The sequence below is a fragment of the Cyrtonyx montezumae genome, unplaced genomic scaffold (genome assembly GCF_038088225.1).
Source record: "Cyrtonyx montezumae isolate F1298 unplaced genomic scaffold, pur_monq_1.0 scaffold_4, whole genome shotgun sequence".
Classification (NCBI taxonomy): domain Eukaryota; kingdom Metazoa; phylum Chordata; class Aves; order Galliformes; family Odontophoridae; genus Cyrtonyx; species Cyrtonyx montezumae.
Genome location: NW_027072045.1, coordinates 11,950,675 through 11,970,720, shown reverse-complemented (window position 1 = coordinate 11,970,720; position 20,046 = coordinate 11,950,675). Strand labels below are relative to the sequence as shown.

Below are 20,046 nucleotides of genomic sequence, written 5' to 3'. Positions count from 1 at the left end.
CTCTCCCTTCTCCCTCCTCGCGGAGCGCCGTTCCCCTTCCGGGCGGAGCGATGACGAACCGCGGGACGGCCAGCCGCTTCTTGGCGGCCGTGCTGCACAACGGCGTGGGCCGCTACGTGCGGCAGCTGCAGCGGCTGCAGGTGGTGTTCAGCCCCGCCGCGCCCGACGCCCGCGGAGCGAGGTGAGCCCGCCGCCTCCCCCTTCCCCGCGCCCGCCCCGCACACCCGCCCTGACCCGCGGTCCCCCGCTCCGTCCCGCAGGCAGTTCGTGGAGGAGGAGGCGGTGGACTTCGCCCGCCGGCACCCGGACGTGGTGGTGTACGTGCGGCCCTGCGACTGCCCCGCACCCTTACTGCAGGCGGAGTACCGTGAGTGCGGGGCTTGGGGGGGGGGACGGGATGGCGGGCGGCACCGCGGGTTCGCTGCGGCCACACCGAGCGTCTTGCCCCGCAGTGAACGGCACGGTGCGGGAGGAGCTGATCGCCAGCAAGACCAGCGAGGAGATCGTGCAGCTGGCCACCAGGCTGGCCTCCCAGTCCGGCCTGGACATCGTGCGCATCCGCAAACCCTTCCACACCGCCAACCCCAGCGTGCAGGGCCAGTGGCACCCCCTCACCAATAAGCCCTCCGCCCTCACCGTGCGCGGCCCCCGCTCCGCGCCGCAATAAAACCGCACCGCCGCGTCCACGCAGAGCCGTCGCCTTTATTGCCCTGGGGCCGTACCGGGGGAACGCGATGTCCCCTTGGGGTGGCTCGTCCACCCCACAGAGGGAAGGGAATGCCCGGCGGGGAGGGGCTGTGCTCTGGGCAATGCCCTCAAGTCCTTGGGGTGGCAAAGAGGGGACACGGAGGGACAGAGCTGGGGTGTCCTTCTTGTCCCCAGGGCATGGGAACAGAGGTAGCTGAGGGGGGGAGGGAGTTAGGGCAGCAGGAAGCAGGCTCTGGGGCAGGGCTCCTCAGCGTGAGGGGATCGTGGCACAGGGGCAGCAGCCAAGATCCCAGCACCCGCTGGCACCACATAAGGATGCAAAAGTGCATCGTGTCCAGTGTGCAGGATGAGGATGCCGAGGACACTGGTCCCTTCCCACACCACTTTGTGGACATGCCAACTGGTGCACGTGGCCCTCAGGCACAGAGAGCAGTCCTGCTGCCAGCAGCACCCTGCAAGGGGAGGGAATGCGCCATCAGGGTCAGGTTGCCCACAGTGGTACACCTCCCCATAGCACCCATCCCACATCTCACCCTGGGTTGGTGGTGGGCATGGGCAGTTTCATCCCACATGTGGGGACAGCTCCTTCTCTTCCTCGCTGTCCCTCGCTGAGCATCCTCCCTGCAGTCAGCCCTGGGGAGCGGGTGTGCAGCAGGCAGCAGCTGGCAGCCCTACAGCACAGCCCTGAGCCCACAGTCCTTCTCTGCAGCCACCTCTCAGTGCCTGGGCACCCAGGGCTGGGGATGCCCAATGGAGTGGGCCACATTCACACATCCAGGACAGGGGCTCTCCTGCCTGGATGGACGGACAGACAGACACAAGCCTTCCCTCCCTCACCGTGTCCACTGTCAGCCATGCTCCAGCTCGTGCCTCCAGCTTGTGGCTGCCGTTGGTGGGTTTTTATACATAAATAGAGCTCCCCAATTTAAATAAATTCTTCTTTGGGGGATATTTTTCCCTTTCTTTTCCCATTTAGTTTTTTTTCTGGACATCAAGTCTCAAAAGTGAGTGAAAAGGGAAGGGATGGCCGAGCCCGGGCCCAGCCCGGTACTGCGGTCCCAGAGGTAGTTTTGCTGAGTCTGTAACACTGCTGGCAGGGGTGGGAGAAGGGACCGGCAGGACCCTGGCCCTACACGGAGCTCTCATCCAGTTTCTCCACCAGCTGCATGTGTTTCCGCTTCTCCAGGATCTTGCTGAGCTCCTCTGTGAAGGATGCGCTGTAGAGCGGCGAGGCCAGCGGCTCGTCCTGCTGCTGCAGCAGCATGTAGCTGTTGCCATTCATCTTGCGGAGGACGCTGGGCAGGGATCCCACCCCGTTGGTGAGCTCAGTGGGCAGCGGTGGCGGCGGCGGAGGCACAGCCACCGGCAGCTCCTTGGCTGGGGACACGGTGGCTGTGGGTGCTTCACCGGGGATGATGCGCAGGCAGGGGTAAGCCAGATCCTCCTCATCCTCCTCCTCCTCCTCCTCGCGGGCCTTGCGCAGGCAGCTGGCTGACACCGTCTGCAGCTCAGCACTCGTAGCACGCGGCTCTCCCAGCACATACTTCCCCCTGCGCTTCTCCAGGCAGGACACATAGAGCAGGACAGTACCCAGCACGGCACACAGCACCACCAGCACCACGATAGCCGACAGGTAGACCACCTTGGTGTCCCCAGAGGCCTGGCTGGCCGCGACAGGCCTGGAGGTGGTGGTGGTGATGGCACGAGGCAGCTGGGGCAGCACGGTGAGGCTGTAGGCAGCCAGCAGCGTGCGCAGCCCACGCTCCTCGCCGTAGCAGCGGTACTCGCCGCTGTGTCCCGGCAGCGTGTTGGTCACCAGCAGCCCATCCACCCCGACACGCAGCCTCTCCTGCCCCGTGCCCAGCACCTCGCTGCCGTTCAGCAGCCAGACAGCTCGTGCCAGGTTGGAGTGCTGGTCGCAGGGCAGCAGCACGTCATCCCCGCACAGCACCGTGCGGTTCTTCCATGGCAGGGAGCCTGTGGGGACAGGTGCCAGATGTTAAGAGCAAATTCATCACTTGGACAGAGGTAAGGCCCCGGTGCAGGCTGCCCAGAGAGCTGTGGGTGACCCCATCCATGGAGGTGTTCAAGGCCAGGTTGGATGGGATCCTGGGCATCCTGATCTTTCAACCTCCCATGGCAGGGGTCAAAACTGGATGGGCTTTAGGGTTCCTTTCCAACCCAACCACTCTGTGATTCTGTGATTACTTACTGCGCCCAGAGCCACTCCGGCATCCCACGTTGCCACTCTGCACATCCTGCACCAGCCCTGTGCTGTGGGACACAGGGGTTCAGCACATGGCCCTGCTGCCGGCCCCACAGCCACCACCCAGCAGCACCACCCCTACCTGTCCCCATTGGCTGTGTCACGGCAGGCCCGGCCGTCCCAGGCACAGTAGGGGTCCCGGGCGAGGATGCAGTCATAGCAGGAGCTGTACCTGGTGCAGGAGGCCAGGGGCACCTGCAGGACTCCGCTAGCAGCACCCACGTACAAGCTCCTCTGGAATGGAAAGGGCTGGCTCGCAGTTGTCACCCCACACACAGAGTGCCCTGTACCACCCCCAGCCCCATAGCTACACCTCACCTGTCTGTGGGACACCACCAGTGTTTCCACGGGCTGTGGGTCCTGGAACACCTGCACCTCCTCGATGATGTGGAGGCTGGAGCCCAGCACCACAGCCTTGTGCAGCCAGCCATCCCCTACAGACGGGGCGGTCAGGGGATGTGGGACCCCCAGCACCACGCAGGGACCCATCCCACATCCTATACTCACCTGTTCCCATAAAGAGCACGTCATAGGAGCGCCCGTCGAGGGCCTGCACCCGGTCCACCGCCAGGCGGCTGTATGCCACACTCCTCTTCACCAGCAGCGGCTCACCACCTGCTGGCTGCACCTCCTCGAACATCAGCGGGTGCAGCTTGACAAAGTCCAGCACGCTGTTGGGCAGGTCCTGCGATGAGTTGTAGCCCCTCCGGCGGGAGCTGTCTGTGATGCACTGCCCAGGGGGAGGACACGGCCGTCAAGTGGGAGCTCACCCACCCGTGCCCTTCCCCAAAATCCACACATCCACAGCACTCACAGAGCCGGGCCGGGGTTCGGGCACTGCGCCATCGTAGCGGGACCACTTGCGGGAGGAGTCCTGGTACTCCATGTAGGGCCCCTCAAAGGCATGCTGCACCTCAGAGATGTCGTAGCGGCACACAGCCGAGGCCTCCATCGTCCTCCTGAGTGCAGGACGTCCCGTTATCCCCCACCAGCACCTTCACCCAGCCCCACACCCGGCCCTGCTCACCACTGCGCCGACAGAGTGAAGGCAGCGTAGAAGACAGTGCTGGCCCAGCCACCGCCATCCAGGCTGCAGACGCTGCGCAGCACCTCATAGTAGGGGATGTAGCACACCAGGCGTGCCTTCATGAAGGATGTCCACTTGCGCTGCAGAATCTTCTTCCCCCCCAGATCACTCTGCGAAGGTGGGAGGGGGGTCTTGGTGTGTGCACTAAGCCCAGCAGAGCCAGTCCCCATTCCCCATCAGGGGAACCCCCACAAGCACACAACCAGCTCTGCCCCCAGGTGCACGCCCAGAGCCCCTGCTCCCCAGGGACACCCTCAGGGACATCCCTACCTTGCACACTCGGGCCACCCTGGCCACCCGAGCCACCTGGCTCTTGTCGAAGAAGGATGTGGTCTCCTCGCCTGCCCGCTCCATGAAGAAGTAATAGATTTTGTCATCATCACCCACGGGGCTGTCCTTGCTTTCCTGGATCAGCATAGAGGCCACAAACTCAGCATCTGGAGGAAACAGAGCGAGAGATGACAACTGGGAACCCACCAGGTCCCCACAGTCCCTCCCTGCCTCAGTTTCCCTCTGCAGGACACCACACTGGACAAGCCCAGGCACCGATCCCGGCAGACAGGGACACTTTTACCATTCAGCCAGTGCAGAGGGGACTCCTCTGTCTTCAGTGGCCGCTGATGCAGGTTCCTCCGGATGTCCGGGAGGCTCCGAAACTCGTAGCGTGTGGCTGTGTACAATCCACCATCTGCATAGGGCAGACATCCATCAGCATGGCCACCATACCTCAGGGACAGTGGGGACATCCCCCAAAGCTGCCACATCCATGTGCTCCGGGCAGAGGAGGAGGAAAGGGATTCCCAATCTCAGTGCCCTTCTGCAGACAGAGCTCATGTGACTGTCTGCCCCCAATAGCGGCCCCAAGTGGCCTGACCTGGCCAAGTGCCACTTACCCACAATGAGGCCGGTGTAGCCGCGGGAGGGGTCGTAGGGACACTTCTCTTTGCCTTCCTCGAAGCGAGAGGGCAGTGTGAACCTGTCAGCATCCTGCAGGACCGGGGACATCAGCACAGGGGACGGCCCTGTGCCCACTAGGGCAGGGACAAAGCCATGCCCACAGCCATCCCCTCCAGGCAGGATGAGTCCCCAACAAAACACCAACGCCCAATGTTGTCCTCAGCCAGGCTGGGTCCTCCCTGCGACACCAGTGTCACTGTAGGAGTTATTTTCTTTGGGGGCTGTAGTTCAAAGCACTTTAAATAATGATGGGGCCAAGTGTGGCAGTTCCTCTAGTGGCTGAGGACAAACCAGACCGGCAGCAACAGGGACAGGCACAAACCTGCTGTGAGCAGCTGGGGACATGGGGACACGCCATGGCTGTGGGAGGGATGCGGGACGTGCAGGAGCCCATGGAGTTGGGGACCTGTGGCAACAGTGTGACTGTGCCCAGGTGCTGCCACCCCAAAGCCACCCTGGATGGGGACAGACTCACAATGGAAGCACAGAGCGGGTGGAAGGCGTAGGTGCCACAGGCGTAGAGGTGCGTGGTGTTCAGCCTCTGCAGGAACCGCACGTGGTTGAAGCACTCGGTCTGCAGAGGACAGGACACACGTTACTGCCTGGGGACACCACGGGGCCCTCGCTGCCCGGTGACGGCCCTACCTTGTTGTTCCTGCCCTTCTGCAGGCAGTCCAGCTGCTTTTCCGGAGACACTTCCCAATGGATCTGCACAGAGAGAAGGGCCATCACATGATTCCCCCCATCCACTAAAAGCCCAACTTCGTTTGGAGGCTGCTCGGTAATGGGGGGCACCAGCTCACCGTGCGGTGCGAGCCATCGGCCACATTGCTGGCATTGAGGGCAAAGACAGCCCCCCTGGCCCCCACATACAGCACGCCCCGCTCGTCCTCCAGCAGCAGTGTGGTGTAGTTCAGGCTGCGCCCGCTGAACCGCCGCACGCCCGACAACTCTGTGGGGAGAAATGGTTTTCACTGCAAAATGTTCCCAAACAGGCTGAGCTTCCTTCCTGTTCCTGAGCCCTCTTACCATCAAAGGTGACTGTCATCCTGGGGGTGGCATCCAGGTCATTGGAGGAGCGCCGGCTGGGGTAGCCCATGGCCACAGCCACCAGCAGGGCGGTCAGCAGCCGCACTGTGCCCCCACACATCTTCAGCCCCCAACCGGAGGGGCCGGCACAGCCGCTGCTGAGGATGGGCTCCCCAGGACCCTCCTGAAACAGAGTGCCAAGGTCAGAGGGGCTGCTGGGCACAGGAATTTGGCCACCATGGAGGGTGGTCCTCAGGTTATCCACGTGCAGGCAACCGGACCTAAAAGCCAAAGGGCTCTGCTCCTTCCACAGAACTGAGCCAGGAGCAGGCAGGAAGGAAAGGAAACCCCAAATGTGCAGAGAGCTGACCGGGACCGCTGAGAACAGAGGGCTGGGGTGGGATGCTCCAGGCACATGCGAGCACAGGGCAAAAGGAAAGCAAAGTCACTTGGCACATCCACCAAGTGTTTTCAAGGAGGACTGTGGTTCTTTTTCCCCAGAGTTTTTCCACCTCATGTCAGTTTCTCTTTTATCAACGTTTGCCTGGAAGTTCAGCATCTTCAGCTCCCAGCCAGGAAGCAAATCCTTGCTAATAAACCACCACAGGGAGGCGTGGAGCCGAGCGGCCACACGGGGACACCAACGTCCAAGGGGACTGAAAGTGCAGTGGGAAGATGGGGAGACAGGAGGGGTAGCAGGATGGGATTCGGGATCCCAGCACCCATAGCTGCCTGCTGAGGGTAGAGACCATAGGGTATCTCCACACAGGAGACCTCCCTGCAAAGCAGCCAGCATTAACCTGTTTGCTTAGGGCTTTTTTCTATATATACACCAAATACCTGGCCCTCCAGCAAAGCTGTTCAAACACGCCTGCTGCAGACAGATTCCCTAAAGCAAATACCACACGGGGCTTCAGGCAGAGGGGAGGAGAAGCGAGCAAGCAAGCACACAGCATCCCCTGCCCACGTCACATCGCAGCACTACGAGAGCCCAAACAGCCCCAGGAACAAACACAGCACGGCCATGTGCAAGGCCGGACTGCACCTCCTGCGTGCACACCCTGTCCTCGTCACACTGCACTGCTGGACTTTAACCAGGGGAACCCAGGCAGCACCGGGCACGTTGTGCTGTTCCAGCCCAGCGGCTGCGCCCATGTGCAAAGGCTCCTTCACCCCACATCGGATCAACTTTGTCCTGAAGGAAATGAAGCAGCTTGCTCCAAGAGCTCGTTAATGTTTTACCCGAAGGGAAGGGCTGCTCTGAGCTTCTCTTTTCTATTTATTTGTTTTTGTGCTTTTTTTTTTTTCTCTTTTTAAATACCTACAGAGTGGTAGGATTTAAAAGGAGCAGGAGGGAACTGAAAGCATCCCTGGTCCAGCTCAGATCATGGCACCCCTGCACTTCACAGGCACCCAGGCACTCCATCTTGTGCCCACTCCCCACGCAGGGGCCCTGCTCCCAACCTGAGCCCAGAGCATGGGGACAAGGCACCCAGAGCTCCACTGGCCAGCAGCATCCCTAAGCCCCACTCTGCAAAGCAGTGAATGCATCTGAGCCATGCAGCTGTGGGCTTAGGGAGACAGGGAGCCCAGGGAAAGCTGGGCAAAATGAAGATCCCCATTTAGGGTCGTGAGACCCCGGCAGCCCTCAGTTTTGAGAAAGGCAGCAAAATTCTGCAGGATCCCACAGTACCCAGCGAGCAGAGCTGGGATGAGGGTTGCCAGGCAACTTTCTGCAGCTTTTCCCCAACTTGCAGCCCTCCCATGCCTCTGCTGCAGCAGATCATAAAACATCCCTGGGTGCAGCACCAGCAAACAGCCCCACAGCACAGCGGGGACACCCATCCCTGTCCCCACACATCAGCAGCTGTGACCCAGGGCAGGAGGCGATCTGCTCCTCATCCAGACAGGACTCTGCCGACAGCAGCAAGAAAAACGCCAACTTGGCAAAGTCCTCCGGGAAAAGGGGATCTGTGATGTGCTGGGTGCTGGGCCGGGGAGGGAAGGAGCGCTCTGACCTCCACCAGCGCTGCTCCGCGTTTATTTTGCTTCTTTAAACAAAACCCTGCTCGACCCCGAGGCGCTTCCCACGAGATGCACGAGATAGCACGACTCACGCAATGCTTCTCCTTTCCCCAAATTTGGGATGCGGGCGCAGCAGAGGGAGAGCACCATGGGAGACGAACAGGAACTGAGAACAGCGCTGAGACACCGCAGCCGGGCGCTGAGCTCCCCACACTGGCACACGGGGAAGATGGGGACGTGAGGTGCTGTGCCCCCACCTTCCTGTGGGCCTCTCAGGGATGAGCACCCCTGGGGCAAAGCCTTCCCACGTCCCACCTCCTCCATCCTCAGCATTGCCGCCCGGTCCCAAATTTTCACTGGGAAAAAGCGGGGGGGAGAGGCAGACAGCGCTGGGAAAATCTGCACTGAAAAAAAGAAAACAAAGCGGTTTCTCTGTGTTTTTCTTTCCCCTGCTGTGGCAAAACAAGACAGCATGGCTGGCTGGATGGATGGACAGGCGGACAGCTCTCTGTGCCCAGCAGAGGTTCCCGTGCCGGTTCACTCGCACGCCGTGGCTCATCGCTGCAGCTCAGCCTTAAAAGGATTTGTGGTTGGAGCACATTGCTTCCACAGCAGAAGCAGGAGAATAATTTTAGAATTAAACCCCCAGGAACAATTAAAAATGAAAAAAAAAAAAACCAACACAAAGCCCCAACCCTTCATTTAAAGGGACGCTGCAGAGCCAGCAGCTGCTGGTGCAGCCTTGCTCAGATTTGGGGTTTGGGACCAATTTGGGGCCATTTGCTCATCCCCATGGACACACTGTGCTCTGTCTTGCTGGGCCACGGGTCACCATGGGATTTGCTCAGGGTTTTGCCACTGGGGTTATCCCTGGTGCTTGGGTTTCAGGCACTGCTCCCTTGGCTGCGGGATGAGGGGCCCCGGCCTGTGGGGCTGCAGGCGCTCCCTGCACGCCTGTTCCTTTATGCTTTATTTATTCCAAAGATAAACTGTTTCCTTATTTTTTTTCCCCTAAGTCCAGTAAAACTAGATGATGGCAGCACGCTTATTGGTTCCCGCTTAACGACCTCGTCTTGTTTGTTCCAGTCTCCCTCCAAAACGATTCCAGCCTTAGGGTCAAACTGCAGCTGATGCTCTTTAACTCTGCATCCCACTCCCATACACCCCACAAGCGCAGCACTCAGCCTTTCCCAACGCAGTTCGCATGCAGCCACGTTCACATCAGTGCCGGGAGGATCTGCATGGGTTTGGCAGTGGGGAAATGGAATGATCCTCGGCCCCCAGGGAGGCAGCAATGGGGCCGAGCACCCCTGCGGGAGAGAGAGGAGCAGAGCACAGCCTGGTACCAAAGGTGTCTCCAAACCTCACCTTCCTCCTGCTGCCTGCTGCAGCCACCTGGCTGCCCTCACGCCGAATTTGCTGCCGGCGTTCCTGGCAGTGAAGGCAGGGAAAGGTTCCAACAGACGGACGTTGGAGGTGGGGGGAGGAAAAGCCGAGCGGCCCTTGCTCGTGGGAGCTGAAAGGGTTGGCATTGGTTTTGTGTTTTTCTTTCCCCTCCGGTTGCAACACAAAAACAAAGCGCTGATAAGGATCACCGCGCAGCGGGGGCAGCTCTGCCCCCATACCCGTTGGGCACATCCCATGGGGGGCGGTGGCAGTGTCACCGCGGGCGTCGGGGATGGGGGCCGCAGCCACAGAGGGGGCTGGCAGCGGGCATCACTCGCAGCAATAATTCTCTGCCTCTGGGGGAGTCTGCGCTCCTCGTCCATTTTGGGCAGCCTCTTTGTCTTCGGAGACGGTGCCTCGGCACCATCGGATCTCTCTCGCGTCCCCCACCTCAGGCTCTGGGATGGAGGAGCTACGGGCCCACCTGGGGCTGCGGGCGGGGCGAGCACAGCCCCAACCCCAACCCCAACCCCAACCCCAGCCCAGGAGCGCGGCGCGACGCACTGCCCCGGTACACGCACAGACCCCAATGCGACGCAATCCCCCAGCTCGGGGCATCCCGGCTCTCCAGCGGTGCAGCCCCAAACTCTGAGCGGAACGGGGCAGGAAAGGGCAGCACCGCCACCAGACCCGCACGTCCCTTCCTCCCCCGCAGCTGCGGTCACCCAAAAATCCCCGCCAGGTGTCCCCCGCCTCCATCCCGCCCAGGGCCCCGCTGCCGCCGGCACCCACCCAACCCCCCGTTCATCCCCATCCCGAACCTTCTCGGGGTACCTCTCCGCAGCCCGGCCCGGCTCCCACAGCTGCACCGGCGCCGGACCGTGCCTGTGCGCCCGGCAGCCCCGGACCCGGCACCCAACATCCCACCTGGGATGAGCCAGCACCCCGTGCTCGGCACTCGCACCCTACACTGGGGCACGCAGCACCCCGTGTGCGGACCCAAAGCCCCAAATCCAGCACCCGAGCCCCGCACCCCGCCGGCGGCAGGCCCTGGTCCCGTCTCCCCGGCGCTTGCCTGCGGCTCGGCTCGGTCCGGTTCCGCCCGGCTCGGCTCGGCGCTAGGCTGAGCCGCCCGCCGCAGGTCGCTGTGCGCGGCCCCGCCGTGGGCCGTGCCGCGCCGCTCGCACTATGGCGCCCCCTGCCGGCCGTCCTGCGCGCTGCGCCGCCCCCCTCCCTCGAGTCCGAGAGGGCCGCGGGGCTGCGGGAGAGCCCTCCGAGTCCCGCAGCACCCCGAGACTCGAGGCCACCGCGATCCCCTAACCCGGTGGGTGGGTGGGTGACCGGAGCACGGGCAGCAGCCAGGTGCAGGAGCCTGCACGCCCAGCTGGGCACTGCGCCCGGCCTGGAGCCAAACGAGGGCAAAGTCCTCAAAAGGGGGAAGCGGCGGCACGGCCCCGTCGCACCGCTGCCAGCTCGCGGCCGAAGATCCCCCGGTGCGCTGGCCTCGGGGTGCCGGCACCCCGTGCGTGGGGTGCGACGGGAGTGCTGAGCCCCTCGGAGCCTCCTCTGCCCCACGTGGCTGAGCCCTCCCTCATCCGTCACAAAGGAGCAAAGCACAAGAGTGGCGTGCAATCTGCAGGTCGCATCTAGGGCACTGGGAAGCCGGCAGCAGCGGGAGCTGGGAGCTGTGCCTCCCTGCCGTATTGGCACAGCCGTGCAGCACCGCTCCCAGCACGCTGCCCTCGCACCAGGCTTCTGCCTGCCCTCCTGCCACGCCTGCACGCTCCAGCAGCTCATTGCCATTTCCTCCTGTCCTCAGGTCTCCTCCACACCTCTCCTCGCCTCCTGCCTACCCCGTGGAAGATCTGCTCACCAGGCTCGCTGCAGCCCTGCCCAGCACGGCCTGGATGGAGCCAGCCAGACCCAGAGCTCTGCAGGGCAGCTGCGGTAGTGCCCACAATGGAGAACTCAGAGCGCCCAGTCCCCTGGGTTGTGTCCTGACCCCGCTGTGGCATGGCACGGAGGGAGACACCTGAGTGCCAGCTGTCCCTGTGGGGAGTTCAGGGAGGCTCTGATGGCTGCTGCCTACAATCCCCTTCCTGGTACAAGGATGGGCACAGGGAGAGCTGGTTGCAAGCACCAGCTGTGGGTCAACCCCTCGCTCCCCAGGTCCCATCCCGTCCCATCCTGTCCCATCCCGTCCTGCAGCAGTGCTCCCATCCGCCCATGTGGCTCCAAGCCCAAATTCAGGCTATGCTAGCTCCTGGCCTTGGAGTGGGGTAATTAGTACATGAGCAAAGAGCAAGCTGAGCCTGGTGTGCTCCACACTGCCTATTTACAGGCCTGAGCTTGCGAGGCTTTAATTAATTAACGCGAGTCATCAGCAGCTGGAAACAGATCTATTTTCAGAGCTTCCGCTTGCTCTGCTGCCCCCACGAGATTCTCTGGAGCAATGGAGGGCCCCGCTGGTGCAGAGGCCAGGCCTCTCCTGCCGTGTGCAGCCTTCCTGGAGCCACAGCAGGGCCCAGCAGCAGCTGGGGGCCCAACACAGTGCAGTCCTGCTCCTGCCCTGCAGCACAGCACAACTGGGTGGGGAGGAAGAAGAGGAGCCGCTGTGGTGCCCAGCCAGCCAGCCCAGCCCAGCTGCTCTGTAATTGCTCTTTGTGTCACTCAGAACTCCCAGCTTGTTCCCAGAGAGCCTGTCCACAGCCTGCTTTGCCCCTCCAACATCCAGCCAGCGCGGTGATGGCTCCCACATCACACCACAACCCCATCCCAAGTGACACCACTAACAACGACACGGTCACTGCGCCCTGTTCACTGTCAGATCACCACACGATGCGGGGGTTACTGCAGCCTTGGCACACAGGGGGCTTCAGGCTGCCTCCAGTTTGCTGCCTTCAGTCAGAAGGCTCTTGGGAGGGAGGCCAGGCTGCTCCTGGTACCACTGCTCCTCCTTTGCCCCGAGCGAGAGCAGCCCCATTGCAGGGATTTGGCTCGGTGCCACCAGTTACAAAACCTCCTCGTGCTGGGAGCTGGGGATTTTCGAAACCCTGTTAAATCCATGCCAGAGCAGCATGGTGCCCACCAACTCCCAGCCCCAAGACCATACTGCAAAGGGTGCGAGGGGAGCCTCTTGCTTCTGTGTGAACCCAGCACATAACAGGCAGCAGCACTCTGCCCGGCTGCCCCGCATCCCTCCCGGCACAGCACAGAGCAGGGCACAAGGAGCTTAGGCCATCCTGACCCGGCACGGCTCTTGTGAGCCCCACCAAGCGCATCGGCCCCAGGATGAACACTCCATCAGGCACAGGGCGTGAAAGGCACTGGATCCTCTTCCCTTTGAGATGTTGAGCAAACTTTCCGAAGCGCTATTCCTTCGGGCCGGGAGCCAGCAAGGAAAATTACAATTCCAGGATTGGTCTGAGAAAGTTGTAACGTGCCAGAAGCCAGGGGCACGGCCAGCCCTTGCTGCTGCAGCTCCAGAGAGCACTCAGGGCTCAGTTTCTTTTATGGATGAGACTTCTCCCCTGGCTCCACACAGCAGCAGGGTCACTGCCCCCAACCTCCCACACAATCAGATGCCATGCTCCCCTCACCGCGTGACAGCGTGTGCAAGTCGAATTGGGGATGCTTTGCCCAGGAGCCGGTTGGCTGCAGGGAGCAGTAGCTGAGTCACGGCAGCCTCTGCCTGCCCTCCCCTGCCCTGCTGCCCCAGGGAAAGGCAGGGGAAGGCTTCCCAGCCGGTCTGGACAGACAGACAGCACACGGCCAGGGCAGGTCAGCAGCAGGTGGGACAGGAGGGAGCAGGAATGAGCAGCGATGGCAGGGATGCGGCCACACACTGCCAACTGCAGGGCTGCGGTCTCTCCCTCCCGCACGCTGAGCCCAGGCTGCTGCCATCCACACGATTTAAGCAGCAGCCTCGGCAGCGCCGTAAATAACCTGCAAGCGCTGGCAGCCAAAGCTGAGCGCGTACATCACTCTCACGGTTTTTCTTCGCCTCTGACACTTTGATAGGGGCGAGGGGGTGGGGGAAGGAGAGGAGCTTCCAAAATTTATGAGCTGGGATTTAAAAATACATCTGCTAGAGGAGCGCTGCAGAGACGGGGAAGAGAGCGGCTGCAAGGCTGCCTTCAGGAAGGTGCAGGAGGGAGCTGGGAGAGCTGCGTGGCTGTGTCGCAAGCAGAGTGCCCAAGGGTGCTGTGCATGACAAGGCTCCTGTGAGATGAGAGGTAGGGGCAACAAATCAGGTGCTAAAATCACTCCAGCCCCATGGTGACGTCAGCTGTCATGCGGAGCGGGTCTGGCTTTCAGTTCCCCTTGCCTGCAGCTTCTCCTCTCCACCCCCAAGAGGACCATCCATGCACCCTCCGTGGCTCTTGGTCCCCTCTGGGCTCAGACTCCTTTGTTCTGAGAAGAGGTGTACAGCTGGGATGTAACCGAGACATCTCCTTGGCAGGGAATCATAGGTCAGAGAATGAAGCCAAGTGGACGTCAGGAAGAACGACCGCGATATCCGAGTGCTTGGCCTTACAGGCACTGCCCCAGTGGGGTGCTGCGGAATCAGCGGCTCAGGAAGGCTGCCCAATCCTGAGCAACATTTAAAAGTCATTTAGCCTGAGCGACAATGATGCTCAAAGCATTTGTCTGCTGAGACAAAATGAGCTATTTCAGTCTTGCCTCTGGTTTTAGTTTGCTTTTCAAGTCAGGGGACAGGCAAAGGCTGAGCTAAGGCCTTCCTGCATAGCCCGCAGCTGTCTCCCTCCTCTGGAGTGATGCTGTGAGCACACAGAATGGTCCCCAGGGTCACAGCCCCGCTGAGGGCGATGCTCTGCCACTGAAACATCTCCCTCCTAACAACACATCTATCAACAAGCATCCCAGAAGCAGCCCAGCCTTCCTGACGTGGTGAATTTTGCTTCCATCTGAGGAAGACAGGAGCCTTACCTTCTGCATGCTGCTCGTTAAAGTTCTGGGGTAAGCCACGGGAAGGATGTCAGAGGAGCTTTGGGCACGTGCCACGTGGACATGCAACTTCTGTAACACAGGCTTTGCAGCTCAGTGAAATTTCAGTGCAGCCTTTGGTGAAAGATCTGCTTCTCACCAGTACCTCTGCTGTTCAGCCACGTTAATGTAATCCAAAGCCTGGTGGTTTTCCCCCTACGCAGTCAGATTTTGGGAAGTTACGCTGAGATGCCTCATGCGCAGTCTTTGTCCTGAGGTGTTTACGGACTGGGCAGCATTCATCACATCCTGGTGTTCTAGCACATCTCCTATTACATGACGGTGTAAACGGGGCTTCTTAAGAGTCAGCTAAATTCCTTTGATTCATGTCCCTGCATATCCATACAGCTAATTTACCTTTATAAACAACAGGGGTAAAAAAAAAAAAAAAATAAAGAAAAAAGAGGAGGGAGCTATTAAGGCCAGTGTCAAAGGCAGCAAAGCAAACGCCGCAGGGCTGGGTTAATGAGCAGCCGGCTGGCCGGAGCCGGGCCGCTGTCCCAGCAGGGCTGAGTCAGCCCAGCAGCACAGGCAGGCAGCTCAGGGCACCCGCAGCTCCTGGGCTGCACCGAGGTGCTGGGGGCTCTGGGGCAGTCTGTGACACCGAGGCTTCCCGCAGCCATCGCACACGCGTGGCCCCAGCCAGCCCTCCTGCTGCACTTCAGGGGGAAAAGAAAGCAAGCACGGATGCGCTGCTATGCAGATAGGAGCCATCGATTTGTACGGCACGCCAAGGCCGCTCTGTGCGCATCGCGTGCCCGGCCGAGCACGCCGCGTCCCCCTGCCTGCCAGGCACTGTCAGCAGCAGCTCCCTGCAAGGACACTTCCAAGGCGAGGGAGCGGGGACCCGCGAGACAGCCTGAGACAGCCGTCACCATCGTTTATTCTCGTCATTTCTGACCCTCGGGGTAGGAAGAACATCAGAGCACTGCGGGCACGAAACAACAAGCTTTGTAGGTCATATCAGCGTGCTAAGCCCCATTAGGAACCGCAGCACGAAGCATGAATAACACTCCTTTTATTCCACCTTATACCTCAACGCCCTTTAAATAAATGTAAATGGTTATTTACGGACAGGGTTTGTGTGGCACGTCTGCTCACGAGCACGGGACTCCAGCGGAGCTGGAGCAATAAGTTTGCAATCTCCCCTACATCCAAGTCAGAGTAACCACAGAGCTGATAGGATTAGTGATTGCCCAAGGGATCCCTGGCAAAAGAGCAGCGGGAGAGCGCTGTAAATCTTACACGAGTGGATTTATGCGCTATTAGCCCGGAGCAGCAGCCCTCCCATGGCATGTACTCTGAAGGACAGCAAGGCAGCGGAAACTTTGGAAGATTGCAAGGTTGGGACCTTCAAGAAGCAAGTGGGTCATTTCTGAAAAGCAGCGAGCAGGCCAACCTAGACAGCTTCCTTAAACCCTTTCAGCAAATAACTGCATCGATTGCCAAAAGTTATCTGATAGAGCAAAGCTGGGGAGAGACGCAGCGAGTCATCCCCTCCCCAGCATGTTCACTCCCTTTTGTCTTTGCCACAGCTGGAGCAGGGCGAGGTTGCCCTCAAGAGGCAAATCCAACACATCAGCTACAGAGGGAAATAGCAAATTCTGTCCCGAAGATATCACCCGAGGAAGATTTAAAATCCGGTCTCACATTCCCTTGATTTACCTCTCTGCTAGCTGACATCATCTATCAGATGGGGAGCGAGGTGGGAAGCGTTCCCTGTCCTGAGCCCTGAAGGATACAGCCTGGAAGCTCACAGCCTGGGACAGCTGCTTTCATTTCACAGACCCTGATTGGTTTTTCTGCCCCTAAAATGCTTTTTGAACATCTCTGCTTTCAGCCTGCACAACATCCTGAGGCAAGAAGATCCCCAGCTCCACAATCTCCTTTTGTTCGCTTTGAGCCTTCGTGCTAATAAAAGAACTACAGTCTGAAGCCAAACGACAGAGCAGCATGGAATAGCTTCTCTCTGTTCCCTCCTTTTCGAGCCGTTTGACTGGAGAGCTCTCCATCCATCTCACTTTCCAACATTACAACCATTATCTACTTCCCAGCTGATGAGATGCAGCCTGCAGAAGACGGCAGCTCGCTTTGTTCCTCCCCTCTACACACACACAGACTCCATCCCAAAGGGCCGAACGCAGACAGGGCTATAACCCTGGCTCTGACACAGCTGGAGCTGCTCCACAGGAGGACGCAGGCAGCTCGAGCACCCCAGCTGCGAGGAATGGGGTTACTTACTGCTCCGTGCTGGGCTCCTGGCGGGTCCCACGCACCACCCCGCTCAGCAGCGGCACAGCCCCGCATCCCCAGCACCCGAGCTTACGGTCAGCTCCCAGCCAGAGGTGACATCTCCAGGACGGCCGCCGCGCTCGCTCCTGCCGGGCTCTTAATTACGAGGAAGGCTGACACAGTTTCTCAGCAGACAGCATCCGCCTACTGCAGGGAAAAACAGAATGAGGGCAGAGGGAAAAAAAAAGGGCTAATAGGAAGAGAAAAATCAACCGGAGTGAAAAACACGTTGTGCTGTGCAAACTTTACCATAACAATGCTGGAGCCCAAATACTGGAAAAATAGGTTAGTGCACAGGGGAGGCAGGCAGTGCTCCAAGGCTGCGTAAGAGAAGCGAGATGTGGCACAGCACCTGAACCAGCCTCACCTGCCAGGCCAACCTCTGGCTGGGCGTGGGGCACAGCATGCAGAGTCTGCAAAGACTGAGGAGCCCACAGCTGCCCTGCATGACTTATGCTGCCTTTTTAAAGCCTGCAGAGCAACAAAAGCACTGAACTTAATGCCTAGCCTTCCTCTCCCCAGCACCGAGCCTGCCAGATTTAAGTTGTTATTTTTATTCCAGTAAGAGCCCAGTGGACAGCTCAGAGAGATGGACCTCCTGCTACTGCCTGAGCTGCAGGAGCCAGGACCTTCATCTCTAAGCAGGCTTTGAGAAAAGAGCTGGAATTAAGTGGCAAAGCCCTCGAGCCTTTAAGCCGTGCCCCAGCACCCAGGACCCTCACCCAGCAGCCCCAGAGCAGCAGAGATCCTATTTACCCTACAAGATGAAAGGAGCATGGCTCACCCGGCTTCCAGCAGCTGCAGCAGTGAACGTCAGCCCAAAGGAAAGCACGGGGCCAAGGGTGTGTGTCAGTGGCCCCATTTCATACGGCCAGGAGCCCTCCTCCGTGCATCACATGGGGAAAGCCACCTCGGGCCTCCCCCCCGGGCTGGTGGCAGAGGCTGGGCCGCCTTGATGACAGGCACAGGGGCGAGCCCAGCCGAGCTGCCACGTCCTACCCTGTTAGCTCCCTGCAGGGAGCTGGGAGGGGGCAGGGAGGCCGGAGGAGATGAAGCGCTGCTCACCGGGATGAGGGAGACATCTGAAGAGCGACAGCGTGCCGGAATACTGCTTACAGGGCACGCGGAAACGCATCTCGACAGGCGGCACTCACAGCAAGCACGGGAACCAGCTTTCAGCACCCAGAGCCAAGCGTCGAGGCAGGAAGACGGGAGTGTTTTCCCTCTCTCACCACCCAGCGCCGCTTCTGATAGCAGGTAAAGCGTTCCCTTTCAAATGCCTCACTACAAAGACGACGAAATGCCGGCTGAAAGAAGTCAGACAAAGCTAAAAGCGCCTCGGGAAGGACCAGCCCTTCGAGGAATTTACTTTCCCTCGGAGCCTTCCTTCCCAGCAGCAGCCCGGGCCGTTCTCCAGCACGGAAAGTCCTTTTCAACACCAGATAAGGAGGGGCCCCATCAGTTAAGCTGGCAAAACATCCACAAGGCAAAAAAACATCACGGCATTTAGCAGCCCGGGGGAAGACGGGAAAAAATCGCAATCCGGACATCACCGAGAGCGCTCGGATAATACAGCACAAGGCACGAGCTGCATCCGTGCGCGGCCGCCTGAGCGCTGCGGGCAGCCCCTGCACTTTATTTTTAAGCCATAAGAGGGGCTCGGCAGGAGAGAGAAAAAAAAAACCCAAATGTATATTTTATAGTCCGCTTTTAATTTTGTCTGTGATTACTGCAATAAAGTACACCTAATTGCCTATGAAACTAGATAACATGGTTCTTAATACAGCCGACATAACATTGAACGATAAACTTCAGTGCAAAAACGCTTATCTGAAGACAACCGAAGCAGTTAAGACGTTGAGTGTGCAAACAGCCTTTACCAACACACACAACTCCACGTGCTGGCAGCAGGTCTGCTCAGCAGCCCCTCCTCACACACCGCAGCCACGCTCGGGTTTCGGCTGTCTGGGTTCTGATGAGCTCCAATTGAACCAACGCCTACATGGAGCAACCTGCTACACAGCTACAGCTGATGGAAGGAAGGCAGCCCGGGCAAAGAGGCGAGATGCCAGAATGTAGACACAGGCATCGAGCACAAAAAACACAGCACTGGCAGAGCTAAGAGTTACTCCAAGACTTTCTCCATTTATAGTAAGCTGACGGGCTGTGAACCTGAGCACTGTGGTGTCTGCAGGAAGGCCCCAATAGGACCTGCAGCCATTTTTTTTGTGCAGCAGCTGATGGCAGATCTGGCTTTATTTTCTCACTGGTCTGGTAAATAAAAGTCATATCAAAGTGGTTATTTCGTACAGAAAATAATCCCCAGCACTTTCAAGGTGCTCCGAACTGCAATACGAGGAACAAAGATGGACACCGATCTGAACATCACCCCTTTCCTTCCCCAAAATATACAGGACCACAAATTCAATTTTACACAGTAAGAAAATATATACACATTACACAAAGTAAGCGTTACTCTGTACTTTAAAAAAAACTGTATACAACATTAGTGAGAAAAAGATAGAAACATTAACAAAATCACAATATATTCAAGGTGGGAAGCAATGCTAGCAGAGGGAGCGAAGGGCAGAGCAGAGGTGGCACTGGTGTACCTGTATGCCACCACAACGCTTCTGGTTTTAGTCTAAGACAGCTCTGTTGTCCAACAAAGATCCCCTTTGAGGTAGATTTGACCCACTTTGAAACACTGAGATCAAAAAAGGGACTTTCTTCCACCCTCGGCTGCTGATGAACTGATGCTTGCAGGGACAAGGAGGAGGCAGGACCCTGCACGGGGACACTGCAGAGCTCACCTGAGCCACTGCGTCTGAAAGGACAGACAAAACACAGCGTGACCCACAAACTGAGCACCCTCCCTGCATGCTGGGTCCTTTCTGTCAAGTTGTAGGAAGTTTACTGTACGAGACAGGTTCATCCACAAAAATTAAAAGGAAACACTATGATAAAATGCACATGTAGCAGTGTTAAAAATCTGGTATTCTACCCAATGCGTTAACTTCCTGCTCACACACACGTCCTACAGACAGAACTGTACACTTAAATAACGGCATTCCCACAAAGCACACACAAAGGGACTACATCTTTCTGATTAGTGCACAGTCACAATGCTTTGAGCACACACTGTGCACACAGTGAGACTTTGCACAAAGGAATGCAGACCTCATGCAGCTTTCACAGTCACTTCCACATGCATGGGCCACATCTCCAATCTTCACCGACTTTATATCTTAGGAACAATATTTTCTCCCTTTAGAGAAAGTGCTTAAAG

General features: G+C 58.9%; 2 protein-coding genes across 2 annotated transcripts; one reads left to right on the top strand and one right to left on the bottom strand.

The window, feature by feature from the left end:
• The first annotated feature begins 40 nt into the window (after positions 1–40).
• On the top strand, positions 41–690 carry MRPL43 (mitochondrial ribosomal protein L43). Its single transcript, XM_065746851.1, has 3 exons — positions 41–181; positions 261–367; positions 453–690. The coding sequence occupies exons 1-3, from the start codon at positions 51–53 to the stop codon at positions 665–667; spliced, it is 453 nt and encodes a 150-aa protein (XP_065602923.1). The 5' UTR covers positions 41–50; the 3' UTR covers positions 668–690.
• On the bottom strand, positions 683–16,785 carry SEMA4G (semaphorin 4G). The gene is made up of 15 exons (XM_065746850.1): positions 16,707–16,785; positions 6,048–6,231; positions 5,822–5,970; positions 5,664–5,726; positions 5,494–5,592; positions 4,955–5,048; positions 4,636–4,749; positions 4,332–4,498; positions 4,002–4,171; positions 3,789–3,933; positions 3,482–3,704; positions 3,293–3,408; positions 3,057–3,208; positions 2,921–2,982; positions 683–2,685 (listed from the first exon to the last, which is right to left on the bottom strand). The coding sequence occupies exons 1-15, from the start codon at positions 16,770–16,772 to the stop codon at positions 1,838–1,840; spliced, it is 2,652 nt and encodes an 883-aa protein (XP_065602922.1). The 5' UTR covers positions 16,773–16,785; the 3' UTR covers positions 683–1,837.
• Between the last annotated feature and the right edge of the window lie 3,261 nt (positions 16,786–20,046).

What these genes read in the sequence shown, in the direction of transcription:
- SEMA4G (XM_065746850.1), bottom strand. Translation starts at nt 16,772, where the DNA reads ATGCGGGGCTGTGCCGCTGCTGAGCGGGGTGGTGCGTGGGACCCGCCA. An exon ending in TGGTGGTGTCCCACAGACAG is followed by an intron (nt 3,209 to 3,292) that starts GTGAGGTGTAGC and finishes TTTCCATTCCAG; the next exon opens with AGGAGCTTGTACGTGGGTGC. An exon ending in GACACAGCCAATGGGGACAG is followed by an intron (nt 2,983 to 3,056) that starts GTAGGGGTGGTG and finishes TGTGTCCCACAG; the next exon opens with CACAGGGCTGGTGCAGGATG.
- MRPL43 (XM_065746851.1), top strand. Translation starts at nt 51, where the DNA reads ATGACGAACCGCGGGACGGCCAGCCGCTTCTTGGCGGCCGTGCTGCAC. An exon ending in CCCGACGCCCGCGGAGCGAG is followed by an intron (nt 182 to 260) that starts GTGAGCCCGCCG and finishes TCCGTCCCGCAG; the next exon opens with GCAGTTCGTGGAGGAGGAGG. An exon ending in CTTACTGCAGGCGGAGTACC is followed by an intron (nt 368 to 452) that starts GTGAGTGCGGGG and finishes CTTGCCCCGCAG; the next exon opens with TGAACGGCACGGTGCGGGAG.